General features: G+C 40.7%; 1 protein-coding gene across 2 annotated transcripts in view; it reads right to left on the bottom strand.

Moving 5' to 3' along the window:
- The window catches only part of DCLK2 (doublecortin-like kinase 2), a 311156-nt gene that overhangs the window by 17812 nt on the left and 276908 nt on the right, over positions 1-16436 (bottom strand). For both annotated transcript variants that reach the window (XM_006870872.1, XM_006870873.1), the window contains 4 exons: positions 14550-14669; positions 14172-14318; positions 1014-1147; positions 515-592 (listed from right to left, as the gene is read on the bottom strand). In XM_006870872.1, the coding sequence (XP_006870934.1) occupies positions 515-592; positions 1014-1147; positions 14172-14318; positions 14550-14669 (479 nt within the window). The remainder of the gene's footprint in view (positions 1-514; positions 593-1013; positions 1148-14171; positions 14319-14549; positions 14670-16436) is intronic.

Genomic DNA, 16436 nt, shown 5'->3' with positions numbered 1-16436 from the left:
ATCCAAAAATATATTACTGGTCACCAGAGATTGGAAGAGCAAACAATGGGTAGTTATTTATTATTTAAGGGCTACTGAATTTCTGTTGAAGGGAATTAAGAACATTTGGAAGTAGAGAGTGGTGATTAATGTCCCATTAATGAATGGCACACTTTTAAAAGGTTAAAATGACAAATGTTTCATAAGTATTTTCCCACAATTTTTATTTTACAAGTGAACAGTATGTTTACACAAGGAAAACCTGTGAAAGCCAGAACCTGGAAAGCTCAAGCCTTTTCCAATAATAAAGTGATAGGGCTACACCCTGTCAAATGTGGAAAACTATCTTGCACGACCCGGAAACACACGGCAAGCCCATTGAGTTCCAGCTCTCACAGACTTTACTGTATAATTTTCAGCTGACTTTTCAACCACCAAGCAGTTTTTAGTGTGGAATGCCACGAATAAAGTGTCTACTTCCTAATGGAAGGGAGGTACTTTAAAATCCAAATAGTGCCACCCAGAGAGCACTGACCTTCGAAAGGGTGGGAATCCACAGAGGAGTATGTAAGTGATCACACCTGCTGCCCAAACGTCCACCTTCAAGCCATAGCTGAGAAAACAAAGTGGGTGGGAAGGGGGAGAAATAATGAGACTACTCACCTAACGCTCCCAGGAAGCAGGGAGTCCTGCCTTTGTTTGTCAGGAGAAAGGACTTTTCCAGTGTCAAACTGCTCATTTCATGTAAGGAATTAATTGCCCTTTGGATAAAGGCATCCACTCAGTTTCTCTCCCCCAGCCCTGTTTAAACATAATCTTGGTGCTGTTGCTATATTTCCAGGTTGGTTTTAGGACTAGTCTTAGCTTAGGACTCTTGAGTATCTGAACACAAACTCTAGTTCCTGCCATACCATCTCTCCTTCCTTCCTGTGCCTTCACAAGAGACATGTGAATACACACAAGCCACAGGAGCAACAGAACTGTAGCCCTCCTCACGGAATTAGAGCACTCACCAAACCCAACAGGAATCTTACCCAGTTTCAGCGATGATTTCTGGGGCTACATAAGTTGGGGTGCCACAGACTGTATATAAAGGCCCTTCTACCACCGTAGCCAGTCCAAAGTCTCCCAACTTCAAAGACTTGGTCCCGTCAGGATATTCACACACCTGGAACAGAACCCAGTAGATACTCAGAAATCGTTGTTTTGTTTCATTTTCTCAGTGATTACAAGACGGCTTTTGGAATTAGGCTGAAAGAACACAGAGTTTCAAAAAGTTCATGGAAAAATGAACTGAAGAGATCATGGAATTTTTCCACAAGATTTTTGAGGCTCTCTTGTATACTTACGAATAAACACATAATAAATATATTTCTTATGCTATTAACCACTATGATTCAACGAGCTGATCCAGCACAAGAAGAAGCAAAAAGCCACTAAGAAGACAAGAAAGAAAGAAAAGACCAAAATAGGTGTCAGCAGAGACTCTGTCACTTGCTTTCCAGCACTGAGATGCTAAAGTAAAATAACGAGGAGGTAAAAGAGCTGAATAGCAAATACAAAGGGCAGTTTGAGAAGACAAAGTCTTAAAGCTCTTATTTTTCTCTTCAGAGATCTTGTATAAAATCTGATAATGACAGTATTTCCCCGATTTGCAGGAAATTCCTTACTTGAAAGTATAATGAATTCACTTGAATACATACCCAGTTAAGGGTAAAGGTGACTAATAAAACCTGAGGTAGCCTAAAAGCTGCCACTAAGTCTGGGGATGGGGACACAAGTCTTCACTGACTGGTTACTTCATGCAAGATGCCTGGAAGTCTCAGAATTGGTGTTTATTATGTATTCTCCAAAGATCTCGCATGTTTAATTTATAAAAAAATTAGGGATAAGGTGTGTTTGTTCTTTGGTAATCAATGATGAAATAGAAATATAGCACAGTGAGAAGAAACCTTGGAAAATAAACTTTGGGATCATATAACCCTGAACTTGAACTCCCCCTTACTCATGTTCTGAATGCATGACCTTAGAAAATTACTTAACCTTTTGAACATATTTGCTCATCTGTGAAATAAGATGTTGCTATGAGAATAAAATGAGATGAAATTTGGAAAGGGCTCGGCTCAATAAATATTGCTACTCTTTGTTGTATGGACATACTGACTAAATTAGGTAATTATCACAATAAAAAATCAGCTAGTGAAGAGGCAAATGTTTATGCTTAAATCAAACATTCTTTCTAGAAAGCATTTCGGCAATATGTATTCAGTTTCTTGAGATCGGTCATAAGCTTTTACCCAGTAAAATCTACTTCTAGGAATCTCCTCTAACGGAATAGAGATGGACCCAAGAAAGTCTATGTCTCAAAATTCACCTCTGATTTTTTAAAAACTGGAAGCAGCATAAATGGCCAACAGGGTTGCCGCTGTTAGTTGCTGTCAAGTAGATTCCAGGTAATGGCATCCCATATGTGCTCAGAGTAGGAACAACTCCACAGGGTTTTCAAAGCTGTGACATTATGGAAGCAGATTGTTTCGGTGTGTTCAAAACACCAACAGGATAGTAGTCTAGCACTTAACCATTAGTACCACCCAGGAACTCCTGGCTAACTAAGCAACAACTTAATAAACCATGGTATATCTCTGTAACAAAACACTATATGGTCATTAAGAATCATTTTCAAAATAAAAATTAATTATATGGGTGATAAAGGAAACGAGCATAAATTGCTACAATTTGATGAACTTGACCTATACTCATGGAGGTAGTAGTTGAAAATACCAACAGAGAGGGAAGGAGCCTTCACATCAAGTATCAATCCTATCCCCTCTATATACAGGGTAGATAGGGATGGGCAACATAGACATTGGCTACCTAAAATGAGGGGTCAATCAAGGCATGAAGTGACTGGCTTACAAGGTTTCAAGAGGGAGTATAGTTTAAGACTGTGTGGGAGAAGACAGAGTCCCCCATGAATAATTTCATCTTGTCTCGATGGGTCTGTTAAAAAGAGATGGGGATAAGATTCTTATGATTTAGTAGTAAGTTAATTGTTACCATGACTAATTTCTACTGTCACAATTGTAAAGGTAGAGAAGTTTTATAACAAAAACGGGGAGTAGTTAATCTTACAGTCCAGAAACAGAGGACCCTAGACCATCAAGGGAGAGGAGCATAAGAGGAATGTGGGACCCTATCCAGAGAAGCAGTGACACCAGAGATGGAGGCAGAGATAGGGATATGGAGAGAGGGAGCAGCTGAGGACTCTAGATTCATGGAAAGAGAAGTACTGAGCACTGGCGGCCAGGAGGCAGACTTGCAGAATGTGCCCTTTGGTGGTATAAATTATTATATATGCTTGAGATTTTCCTTTTTCTTTTTTAAAAAAAGAGCTAAAATTAATAGAGAGAAATACTGTTAATTGATGGTACATGGAGGGGATTATAATCATTATAATGAAGTACAGTATATGATTTGTTGAACATAAAACTGATATTCTGCCCTGTGAACTTACACTCAATTCACAATAAAAACTTTAAAAAAAGTTAGTCATATAAGAAATATTGACTGATTACAAAAGAAAAAGGAATATTCAAATAATATAAACAGTATAATACACCAAAATGGAAACAACTTTATCTCAGGTGATATCATTAGGGTTACTTTAATTGTCTTCTTTAAACTTTTCAATAGTTTCCAAAATGTTCACTGACATATGTCCCATGACTAAGAATAATTAAAACTTATATATAAGTAAACTTCCTTTGGGGTGAAAGTCTAAAAGTTACATTCAAAATGGAAGCAGACAAGTGTATATGAGAGCAAAATTTATATCTAAGACTGACCTATTTGCCTCTTGAGGACCCGTGTTGAAAACACTACATTTCAGAAAAAAATAATGGCAGAGAGACCTAATCTATACTCATGTAATGTCTTTCTCTATTTTAAACATATTCAATCTGCCTTTTCTCCCATTTTATTATGAACTAAGCCAGATTTTCATGTCAGTCACTACTTAGTAAAGGAAGAGAACAATTTAGGAAATGTTGATTTTTTTCAAGATAAGCATCTTAACGCTATCCATTAGTCTGATTCTTAATGAGGGAGACAGATTTATATAATCATTAATAAAAACACTAGGAACCTCAGCGTTCCCTCTTCCAATGATCCCCAATCTTTAGAGGCATTTTAAAAGGATGATACCCAAACTATCTTGTTTACCTTTAATAGCTTCAAAATTTGGTAACAATATGTTTCACCTTATTTTTCCTGTTTTTATGTACTAAATACACATACCCGGTACACATCTTTATGACTTCAATGTTCCTATAGGAATAATGATGGAGATTTTGAGTCCCTCACAGACTTTTGTATTTCTGAGTCATCCCACAACTGAACAGAAACATATTCAAAGCCATTAATGATTCAGCCTAAAGCAACAGAGCCAACATTCCAACTCTTATCATAGTCTCAGGACGACTTTCCATTCATTATATGTAATATAAACATTAATGAGAACAATCTGATATACAGAATTTACGATGCATTTACCGAAACCCAGACTGTATTAAAAAATAGGATGCCCTAAGTAATTGCACTGATAAGTACATTATAAGCAACATTTTCTAAATGGCTGCATCATGAGAGTAAAAAAAAAAAAAAAATTTTTAATGCCATTATTATGTTTTTATAACTTAAAAAACACTGATTAGGTACTTTCTTTGAAAAATAGTGTTTGTTTTAAAACATTCAATTTAGGGATGCCTAGGGCTATTCAGTGGTTGTTGTCAGATACTCAGAAGTCCCTGAAGTCTCGTTTTTCACCTCCGCTATAAGGAATTCTGAGTCAGGTACAGGAGCATAAATAGAAATGGAGCGAACAGTCTATAATCATTGAATTATGTCTCAGCGAGTGGTACTACTTGACCAAACATCAAAAGGAAAGTGTCGTAAGGGGCAGACAACCCTGAAATCATAATATTTTATCTGCTTCATTTTCCCCCAATGCTAGACACAGATGTAAGTATGTGAAAGATAATATGAGTAAATTTCAAATCTTAGCTGGAGAGTTTCTTCAAAAGAGAAATATATACAAGTATATATAGAGAGACTCCAAGGAACTCTGGTAGCATAGTGGTTATGAATCGGGCTGTTAATCTCCTGGTCATCAGTTTGAAACTACCAGCAGTTCTGCAGGAGAAAGATGAGGCATTCTACTCCTATAAAAATTTACAGCCTCGGAAAACCTAAAGAGAGCCACTAAATGAGTCGCAACTGACTCCATGCACATAACCACCACAAGGATTCCTGGTGTGGTGCTGTATGATCAGCACTGGACTGTGAACCACAAGGTCGGCAATTCAAGCCCACCAGCAACTCTGCAGAAACCCTATACAGGGTTGCTATGAGTCAGAACCAACTCGAAGACACTTAACAACATACATACACATATATACATATGTCACCCTCTGCCATTAAGTTGATTGTGACTCAGTGATCCTATATAGGATTATTGAGATTGTAAATCTTTATGGGAGCAGACAGCATCATCTTTCTCTTGCAGAGTGGCTGGTGGGTTTGAACTACTCACCTTGTGGTTATCAGTCTAGTGCGTATCCTGCAGCGTCACACCAGTAGGATATGCACTGAACTGCTAACCACAAGGTCGGTGGTTCAAACTCACCAATCATTCCTTGGAAACCCTTTACAGCATCACTGTGAGTCAGAGCCGGTTTGAAGGCACTTAACAACATACATTCTTCTTGTTGTTATGTGCCGTGGAGTTGGTTCCGACTCATAGTGACCCTGCACAGGGTTTCTGAGGCTGTAAATCTTTATGGGAGTAGAAACCTCATCTTTCTCCCACGGAACAGCTGGTAGTTTTGAACTGCTGACCCTGAGGTTAGCAGTCCTATTCATAACCACTACGCTACCAGGGCTCCTTAACAACATATATATACATATATGATGGTGATGGTGGTGTGCTGTGGAGTCGGTTCCAACTCATAGCGACTCTATATAGGGTTTCCGAGGCTGTAAATCTTTACAGGGGCAGAAAGTCTCATCTTTCTTCTGCGGAACCCCTGGTAGTTTCAAACTGCTGACCTTGAGGTTAGCATCCCAATTCGTAAACACTACACTACCAGAGCTCCTTATATACGTATATACACATACAATATACATACAGTTGCTTTTTATAAGAGCTTAAATTCTATACATAGTGAAAACTCTGACTCCATTTTGAATCTTGACATAAATTCAACTTTCATTGCATTCTTTGACACTGTAGGATAAGCTAACCTTGAGATCGATAGTTCAATTACACCAGCCACTCTTGGGAAACACTTTACAGGGTCGCTTGACAGCACTTCACAACAACATTTTATATGTGTGTGTGTGTGTGTGTAAACACACACACACACACATATACATGGAGCTCTGGTCGCACAGTGGTTATGAATTGGGCTGTTAACTGCAAGGTCAGCAGTTCGAAACTACCTGCTATTCCTCCAGAGAAAGATGAGGCTGTCTGCTCCCGTAAAGATTTACAGCCTCAGAAACACTATGCAGCGTCCCTATGCATCAGAGCCGACTCCATGGCACACCACCACCACCATGTACATATACACAACTGCTTTTTATAAGAGCTTAAATTCTATGCACAGTGAAAGCTCTAACTCTACTTTGAGTCTTGACATAAATTTAAATTCCACTGGAGTTCTTTGGTGCTGTAGGATAAGTACTGGACTGTTAACCTCAAAGTCAACAGCTCAAACCCATCAGCAACACCTTGGAAACTCTATACATAAGTGTGAATTGACTTCACTATAATAACATAATGAGACAACTTGTAATGTAAAGAGCATATTCTCAGGCAGAGTGTGTTTGAAAGTAGATTACAACTTCACTAGTCAGCCTTAAGGAGCTCTGGTAGCGTAGTTAGTGGTTACGAGTTGAGCTGCTAACATCAAAGTCAGCAGTTCTAAACTACCAGCAGTTCCATGGGAGAAAGATGAGGCTCCTGTAATGGATTTACAGCCTTGGAAACCCTATACACACAGTCTCTAAGAGTCAGAACCGACACCACAGCACGAAACCACCAACCACCACCAGTCAGCCTTGGTGTGGCACTGTAGGATAAGTACTGGACTGCTAACCACAAGGTTAGAAGTTCAAATCCACCAGCCACTCCTCAGAAACCCTATGTATACAGAGTCACTATGAGTAAGAACCAACTTGACAAGACTTAAAGCCAGCCCATATAGCCCTGCCTGGTGGCATAATGGATTATGGGTTGGGCTACTCACTGCAAGTCAGTGACTCAAACCCACCAGCCACTCCTCAGAAGAAAGATAAGGTTGTCTGCTTCTGTTTCTGTCTCACAGGGTCACTATAAGTAGCAAGGACTAGATGTTAGTGGATGGGCACTAGCTCAGGGATGGACAGTGAAAATTAGGGTACCAGGACCACATGGTCATGAGTCATACCCAGACCAAGATGGTAGGAGGGCCCCAAAACCAATCCTGTAAGCTTTTCTAATCTGCAATAGTGTAAGCATCCCAAGGCCCCTTTCCCACTTCCATAGTCCTGCCTACAATAGTGATGAACTGATCTGCTGCCAATCATGACGGTGAGCCAGTTTCCTTTGTTTTCCACCTTCCATAATTAGTCACATGGCTGTGAATCCTTTTGACATTATTATGGCCTCATGTGTCCTCACGTTGATGGTCTCCCTCATCTGAATGATTTGTATTTGTCCTGCTTAAGACATAATAAAGTAGTCTCTATAAATAAACATACTTGATTTTGGAGTCTTTTTTTCCCCCAAGAATAGCTTTAAGAGGCTGGTTTTATTTAGTAAAAACCAAAAACCAAACTCACTGCCAACAAGCTGATTCCAACTCACAGCAACACTATAAAGATTTCCTAAGACTGTAAATCTTTATGAGAGCAGACAGCTTCACCTGTCCCCTGTGGAGCAGCTAGTGGATTGGAACTGCTGACTTTGTGCTTAGCAGCCCAATGCCTAGCTCACAGCACGACCAGGGCTCTTGGACTTTAGCAAAGAGGTAAATAAATAATTAAATAAATAAACAGGAGCTTCACAGGCTTCCTGGAAAACAGTTTCATTCTCCCCAGTAACTGACATTCTCACAAGACTTTGGAGATTTCAATATTTGCCTCTGACATTATCTCACTGGACTTCTATAATGGTCTCACTGGGCAAGCAGGAAAAGAACTGCTATCTTCATTTTACATGGGGAAAGATGAGGCTTTCTGCTCCCATAAAGATTTACAGCCTCAGAAACCCTATGCAGGGCTGCTATGAGTCAGAACCGACTCCACAGCACACCACCATCATTTTACAGATGTAGAAACTGAGGCACAGGGGACTCAAGTGACGAGTGGACAAGCTGAGATTCCAGCCAAGACCATTTCCTGCAGTACACCATTCTGCAACAGATTCTGCAGCTGGGCATGGTTGTGTCTGTGTGTGAGTGAATGAATGGTGGTGGTGGTGGGGCATGAGTAGACTTATCAGAATCCTGACTATCACCTGCAAGTTTCAAGACAGGTTTTGTGTGAATTTCAACAATCACAACTTTAAGAACTCTCAGCAGTGCAGTTGTTAAAAAACGACCCACCCATAGGCAAAAAGATGCATCCATCTAAAGCTGCCCTTAAAATGCACAAATAAAAAATGTGAGGATTGCAGATCCCATATACAAAGTAAACACTGCATGGTCTCTAAATAAAATGTCAACACAATGATTTAGAAGGCCTGCAAATATGAGAAGCCAGCCCTCTCCTCTCCCCTGCCCCCAGAACTCCTCGATTGCTGAATTTATCACTGCTCTCTCATAGTTAACTCAGACAGGGCACCACCAGGCTGTAACTCACAGCATTAATGGCCACCCCTGTGCTCCCTGACACGGCGACCCATACATCTCCACTGGCAGGGGTTTAAATTACGACTGTGCTACCAGAGACGGGGATGCAAATCAGACGTTGGAGTGCTCTGGTGCTTAAAAACTGAATTATCAAGTCTTAGAGCTTGCAGTCACTCTGAGTCTTTACCTTTTATGCCTCGATGGCACTTCCTCATCCTAGACCAACGCCACCCTGCTAACTACATCTAGAATCTGCTGATCCAGCTAGGTTTTAATAGCGGAGACTTAGTTTACTTAGGTATGTGCAGCTATGATTGTCTGTGAGGTCTAATTTCACGAGTTCCAGTTGCAGTCAAGTCGATTATGACTCATAGCAGCCCCTTGTATGTCAGAGTGGAATTATGTTCTGTACGATTTTCAATTGTTGATTTTTTGGAAGTAGATCACCAGGCCTTTCTTCTGATAAAGACTCAGACAGACCTCTACTCTCTCAATCAGTATCTAGAAGTGTTAACGGTTTACACCACTCAGGGGATTCCACCTTGGCCATGGCCATTTTAATTTACACATTAATAATTTTGTTTTCTTCCTTCTCTTTCCATGCTGGTAGCACTATGATCTTGGTGCAGAGCATCTAGCTCTTCAAGAACATGTTAGATGAGGTGAGGCACTTGATTCCAATTTACTGGTAACTTTCTGAGATGGATGATGTTGGAGACATCAATGCCCATTGCATTATCTACCCACAATGCATCAGAAGAGAAAAGGAAGAAGTACCAGATTCTGAAGAGACTCTGCAAAAACATTAAGAAACTGTGAGTAGAAAAGGGGGAGAAGACATGAGAGGTGAGGCTGGATTTAGTGAGCTGGGAAAACAGACACTCCTTGATTTCTTGAAAGTTCTCTGGTGCCTCAGTCACCATCCTCCCTGGGCCTCAGCAATCACAGCCCGAGCTGTAGCACCAACAGCTCCCGAGGGACCCATGGCTCCCATATTTATAGAGAACTTAGAAAACTGGAGCCTCTGGTGTGAGGTAGGCAACGGAGAGCACAGAGAAGTCAAGAGGCATCCTTACAACTTCCGTGGTACCTGGCCAGACCTGGATTAAGCCCACTACCTTTGCTTGGCTTCACCTGCTCTATTGTAGCTCCTGGTCAAACTGAGTGTCTGCTGTGGAACTTGGACTTGGCAGACACTGAAAGGCTACACTGGATAAGAAGTCTGCTTTGAGGAGAGAACACTGTATTCCTGCCTCAGTCCTGGGGCTGTTTATAACTCTCCTTAGAGTTCATAAAACCGAGTCCATAACACAACTTTTATTACACAGTAGGGATATTTATTTCCCTAATAGGAACATATGGGGATGAAATATAATCCCTTCAAAGCAGAAGACAGCAAGGAAAAAAAATCACATCATTTTAAATGGCCACTCGGAAGTCATCAAATGTTATTACCAGAGGGAGATTGTGGATACTGGACGAGCAAAAAGTCCCTGGGATGGGCTCAATGCCTATCCATCAATGCACGTTCCTTTTAACAATAGTAGTGTGAGCACTGTTGTTGTTGTTAGATGCCATCAAAGTCAGTTCCAACCCATAGCCACCTTATGTATAACAGAACAAAACACAGCCCTGTCCTGCACCATCCTCAGTAATTGCTGCTACTCGTTAGCTCATTGCTGTGCCACTATGCCAATCCATCTCATTAAGGGGGTCTCTGTCTCTCTCCTTTTCACCAACCCTCCACTTTACCCAGCATGATTTCCTTCTCCAGGGACTGGTTCCTCCCGATATTATGTCTGAAATATGAGAGACAAAGTCTGGCTATCCTGGCTTCTAAGGAGCACTCTGGTTGTACTTCCAACACAGAATTGTTTGTTCTTCTGGCAGTCCACAGTACTTTTAATATTCTCCTTCCACACCATAACTCAAATGCATGAATTCTTCTATGGTTTTCCTTATTCATTGTCTAACTTTCATATGCATATGAGGCTACTGAATATACCATGGCTTGGGTCAGGTGTACTTTAGTCCTTAAACTAGTATCTTTGCTCTTGAACACTCTAAAGAGGTCTTGTGCATCAGACTTGTGTAATGCAATAAGTCACTTGATTTCTTGATTACTGCCTTCCATGAGTGTTAATGATGGATCCAAGAAAAATGACAATATTCTGGTGCTATTTCTCATGTTTCAACATTTAATATTATGGTGCTATCTGACAGTGTTTGACTGCTATTCATACGTTTCAGAGGCTAAACATTCAGTAAACTGCTTCTCCTTTTTCCAAGTCTGTCTTATTCTGGAAGCTCAGCTGAAACCTGTCTACCATGGGTGACTTTACCGGCATTCAAAATACCGGGGACATAGCTTCCAGCATCACAGACAATATGCAAGCCACCACAACGTGACAAACTGACAGACGAGTGGTGGAGTGCATGCATTAGGCAAGTGTAACCATGTGGATCAGGTATGCTGGTAGCTAGTGAGTGGCCGTCAGAGGTTAGTTAGTGATGTGGACTTTCACCTACTGTGTGCTTGCCTGGTACTGTCCAAAGCATTGGGGATTTAAAGATAGTCCTTGTTCCAGAGGTGCTTGCAATCTAGACAAGGACACAGACAAGTAAATACTAAATTCACAACATTATAGCAATCACAGCAGAAACCAGTGGAGGCCATGACTGAACTCTACACTGCAAGTATGGACAAAAGCGAAGAATATGCTATCTGTAGACTAGTATAAACTCACTTCCAAGCAAGGCTGATAACTGGTGCTGACACTCAGTTCTGAAATGCATAGAGAGAAGTCAACTATCTTGTTGGGGAACAGTGGGCAAGAATGTTCCAATTAGCATCTCTAGAATCTTGCAGACATAGAATTAACAAGCTAAGTTTAGTTATCAAGCCACAATGTCTTGGTAAGTACCGTCGAGTTAATTCCGACTCATAACAACTCTGTATAGGGTTTCTGGGGGAGTGCCTGGTGAATTTGAACTGCCAACCTTGGGGTTCAAACTGACTGTGCAGTCCAGTGTTTATCCTACAGCACCACACCAGAACTCTAGTAATAGGAGAGGGGGCTGGAAAGGGAATCTGGCACCAGATTATGAAGTCTCTGAGTGCCATAGTAGAGTAAGAGTTTCTTCTATAGAACAGTGGGGAAACTGAGCTTTTAAGCAAGAGAAATGAGTATCTGTGTGTCTCAATTTCCATATCCGTGAAACTAGGATCAGATCCCAGGTGGTACCAGTGGTTTGTGACTGACTGCTAACTGAAAGCTTAGTGGTTCAAATCTAAGCTTTGAAGCTCCACAAAAGAAAGGCCTGTTGGTCTGCTTCTGTAAAGATTACAGATAACCCTATAGGGCAGGATTTACTCTGTCAAACATGACTTATGTGTTAGGGGTCACCAATAACAACACAACTGAAATGAATGGATTGGATTTGATCAAAAATTCTGTATGCCACACAAATGAGCCCCATGTTCTATTTCTGTCTCCTACAAGCCTCGAATGTGGTATCTGATAATATATTCGTGAGACACTTTGCTTTTGCACCATAATATAATTTTCCTGTTAGCCTTTCATCTGTTAGTACCAACAATCAAAATGTAAATTAAAATGTATTATCTATACAAGGTTGCTGTAAGTCAGAACCAACTCAATGGCACTTAACAACAACAACAGCAACAACATCTAATACACCAGAGTCCTGATGTGGTACTGTAGGAGAAGCACTGAACTTAAACCTGCAAGGCTGGTAGTTCAAACCCACCAGTCACTCCTTGGAAACCCTAAACAGTGTTGCTATGAATCAGAATCAACTCAACAGCACTTAACAAACAACAGCAACATCTAATATATCAAACCATGGTATTTTCAATTGCCTCATATGTGCAAGAAAGTTGGACAATGAATAAGGGAAAACCACACAAGAATCAATGCACTTGAATTCTTGTGTTTTAGAGAAGAGTATTGAAAATACTGGAGACCATCAGTGAACAAACAAATTTGTCTTGGAAAAAGTACAGCCAGAATTCTCCTGAGAAGTCAGGGTGGTAAGACTCTGTCTTTGTGAACATGTTGTCAGGAGGGACCAGTCCGTGGAGAGAAACATCATATTTGTAAAAATGGAGGGTCGGCAAAACAGAGGAACACCCCCAATGAGATGGACTGACACAGTGGCAGTAACAGTGGACTCGAATATAGCAACAAATACAAGGATAGCGTAGACCCAGACAGTGAATGTCATTCTGTTGTGCATAGTATTGCTATGTGTTGGAACCAACTCAACAGCACTTAACAACAACAATCTAATATCTAAGTAAATAATAAATTCAGATAATTTCAATAAAATCATTAATATTTTATAGCTGTTGACTCAAGACTTGTTAATTTTCTACATTTAGGTGTCCTCTATCCCTCAGTGGGGGAGAAAGATGAGGCTTCAATTGCCCATAAGATTTACAGTGCTTAACAACAGTAGTAACCTTATCCCTACTGCGGGACTACCACAGACACTAGCATTTCATTATTTATAAATGAAATGATTGTTGTTAACTGTCATGGAGTGGATTTTGACTTACAGCGACCATGGGTAGGGTTTCCGAGGCTTTAAATCTTTTGCGGGAGCAGAAAACCTCATCTTTCGCCCGCAGAGTGGCTGGTGGTTTCAAACAGCTGACATTGTGATTCGCAGTCCAGTAATATCCAACAGACCCACAGTGTTTCTCTTACAAATGATTAAAATCATTTTACTAAAAAAAAAAATCTTTTTTATTGTGAACTGGGTAAAGGTTTACAGAGCAGATCAGTTTTCCATTCAACATTCATGCACATTTAGTTTCATGTCATTGCAACCTTCACAATGAAACATCATCTATGCTAGTTCTTCCCGGTGCTTTCTGTTTCCATTCCTCCTCATTTTCTAACACGTCTGAACTTTGTCTCAGGGTAAACACTGCCCTTTTGATCTCATATGGTTGTTTGATCTGAGAAGTGCACACTTCCCTAGAACTACTGTGCCCCTTATAGACCTGTCTATTGCTTAGCTGGGAGTGGAGTCACAGGGTGAGTTCATTTCCAGAACTGAAGGATGGCTAGAAACCATAGTCTCAAGGGTTCCACCAGTCTCTATCTGACTGGTAAGTTTGGTTTTATTTATGATTTTGAGTTTTGTTCCACATTTTTCTTCCACTCTATCCAGGACCTTCTATGATTAAGATTATTTTTAAAGAAGAGAGACACAATCAGAACAGGAAAAAAAAAACCCAAAAAACTCTCCAATGAAATGGGACAGACATACCAGGAGGTTCTCTGGCTTGATGTCTCTGTGCACAATGCTGAGGCTGTGCAGATACCTGAGGGCATTGGCGAGGTTGTACACCATGGCGCTGCCATCTCTCTCTGTGTACTTAGTTGAAGAGGTAATTGCATCAAAGAGATCTCCACCCTAAAGAACACACAAGAGAGCACATAATCAGCATACTGAGGTGATCCTATGAAGGTAACAAAGATGGTTCTTCAGCCTGAAATGAATGCAAAAATGACACAAGTGCTGTGAGAATGGATGAATTATAAGTAATGAAATTTACAAGGCAGCAGAACACTTTGCTGATTAGGTACTTCGAGAATATTCTAACTCTTAGAATTTAGCACCAAGAAAATCTCTCCATCCTCTTACTTTGACCAACTCCATCACCAGAAAGAGTTCAGTAGCCGTTTCCATTTCCTCCACCAGCATGATGATGTTGGGATGTTTCACTTGGCGCAGGATTGACACTTCATTTTCAATCAGGTGTTCCTGTCAAGTGAAGGGTTCAGAGATGTGCATCAGAAACCACAGCAACCTAGGCTCTGTACCTGTGGACTGGAGGCAACACAACACCTTGAGGGAATTAGCTGCGGTCCACGTTTTCAAGACCACAGTCACAGGGAACATCACAGTCAACTGGCATAACATAGTCCACAAAGACAATGTTCTAAATTGTATTTTGGTAAGCAGTTAGTAGGATCTTAAAAGTCCGTGAACAACCACCTAGGATGCAACTATTGGTCTCTCCCTGTCCAAAAGAAGAATGAATAAAGTCAAAGATGCTAAGAAACAATCAATGCAAAAGAATAAAGGACCAAGTGAACCTCTGGTCTCGTCTAAGACCAGAATTAGATGGTGCCCATCTACCACTACTGACCACTCTGGCAGGAGCATGATAGAAGGTCTGGGACAGAGTGGGAGAAAAATTGAGAACAAAACTCAAAATAATTTTTAAAAGATGAGACTTACTGAACTGATAGAGACTGGTTGTTGTTGTTGTTGTTAAGTACCGTGGAGTCGGTTCCGACTCATAGTGACCCTGCACAGGGTTTCCGAGGCTGTAAATCTTTATGGGAGCAGAACACCTCATCTTTCTCCCATGGAACTGCTGGTAATTTTGAACTGATGAGCTTGAGGTAGGCAGCCCAACTTGTAACCACTACTAACCAGAGCTCCTTGACAGAGACTGGTGAAGCCCCCCAGATGACGACCCTTAGACAAACTTCAGGAGTAGAACTGAACTCACGCTATGGCTCAACTTTGAGCCAGACAACAGACTGACCTATAAGGTGAACAGTAACACCAGGGCTCCTTAGAACAAACAACCTTATGAGATCAACAGGATAGTATTTGCTCAGGGATAGAGTTCATAAGGCAGGAAGGGATAACAAAGAAGGCCAGATGGAAATAGTAAACACAGGGAGGAAGTGGGATGAAGGCTGTTACATTGTAATGATTGTTGCAGTCAGTGTCACAAAATCGGTATGAATTGTCGAACACAAAGACAACCTTTTCTATAAAACTTTCACCCAAATCACAGTAAGGAAAAAAAAAGAAAGTGAACAAGTTCTGAAGTTACATGGGCTTGCATATGGGCCTGCTTCTATGACTTCCTAGTATATTGACTGTGGACAAGTTATTATCTCTGCATCTCAACTCTGTAAAATGTAAAATCTGTAAAATGGGGAAAACGATAACTTCATTGAGGGTTGCCCTAAGGATTATACGAAATAAGGTATGAAAAATGCTTAGAGAATAGTAGTCACTTCATAAATAAAAAATTTAAAATGGTTATTCTGTAGAGTGAAGTGCTTTAAAAAAAAACAAAAAAGTCTATAGGAACCGAAACTAAAGGACCATCGCTCTTGGCACAGATTAAAGCCAAGTCCCAGCATGAGGGTTTTCAGAGATAGCATAAGCCACTGCCTCAGAAGGGCTCAATGAGGCCACCGCACACACAGAACACAGACCTTATCTGTCCTTCCCCTCAACTCCTTAAAAGGCTATGATACCAAAGCTTGTAAAGCAGCTAGGACCACACAATGTCACCTGCAACAGATGCTCTTTCAGCTAAGTAGAAAAAGTGCTAGGTTCAAGCCACGGTCCCTCAATGGTCCCAGAGAATAATTTACCATCATGTAAGCACTCAGGAAAGACCCAAACAGAGGTTCCATATATTGGCAAATATGACGGTGGTGGTGGTTGGTGGTTATGTGCCATGGAGTCATAATTGACTCATAGCGACCCTGTACAGGG

Source organism: Chrysochloris asiatica, unplaced genomic scaffold (assembly GCF_000296735.1).
Source record: "Chrysochloris asiatica unplaced genomic scaffold, ChrAsi1.0 scaffold00155, whole genome shotgun sequence".
NCBI classification, from domain to species: Eukaryota; Metazoa; Chordata; class Mammalia; order Afrosoricida; family Chrysochloridae; genus Chrysochloris; species Chrysochloris asiatica.
This window is presented reverse-complemented; position numbering and strand designations above follow the sequence as displayed.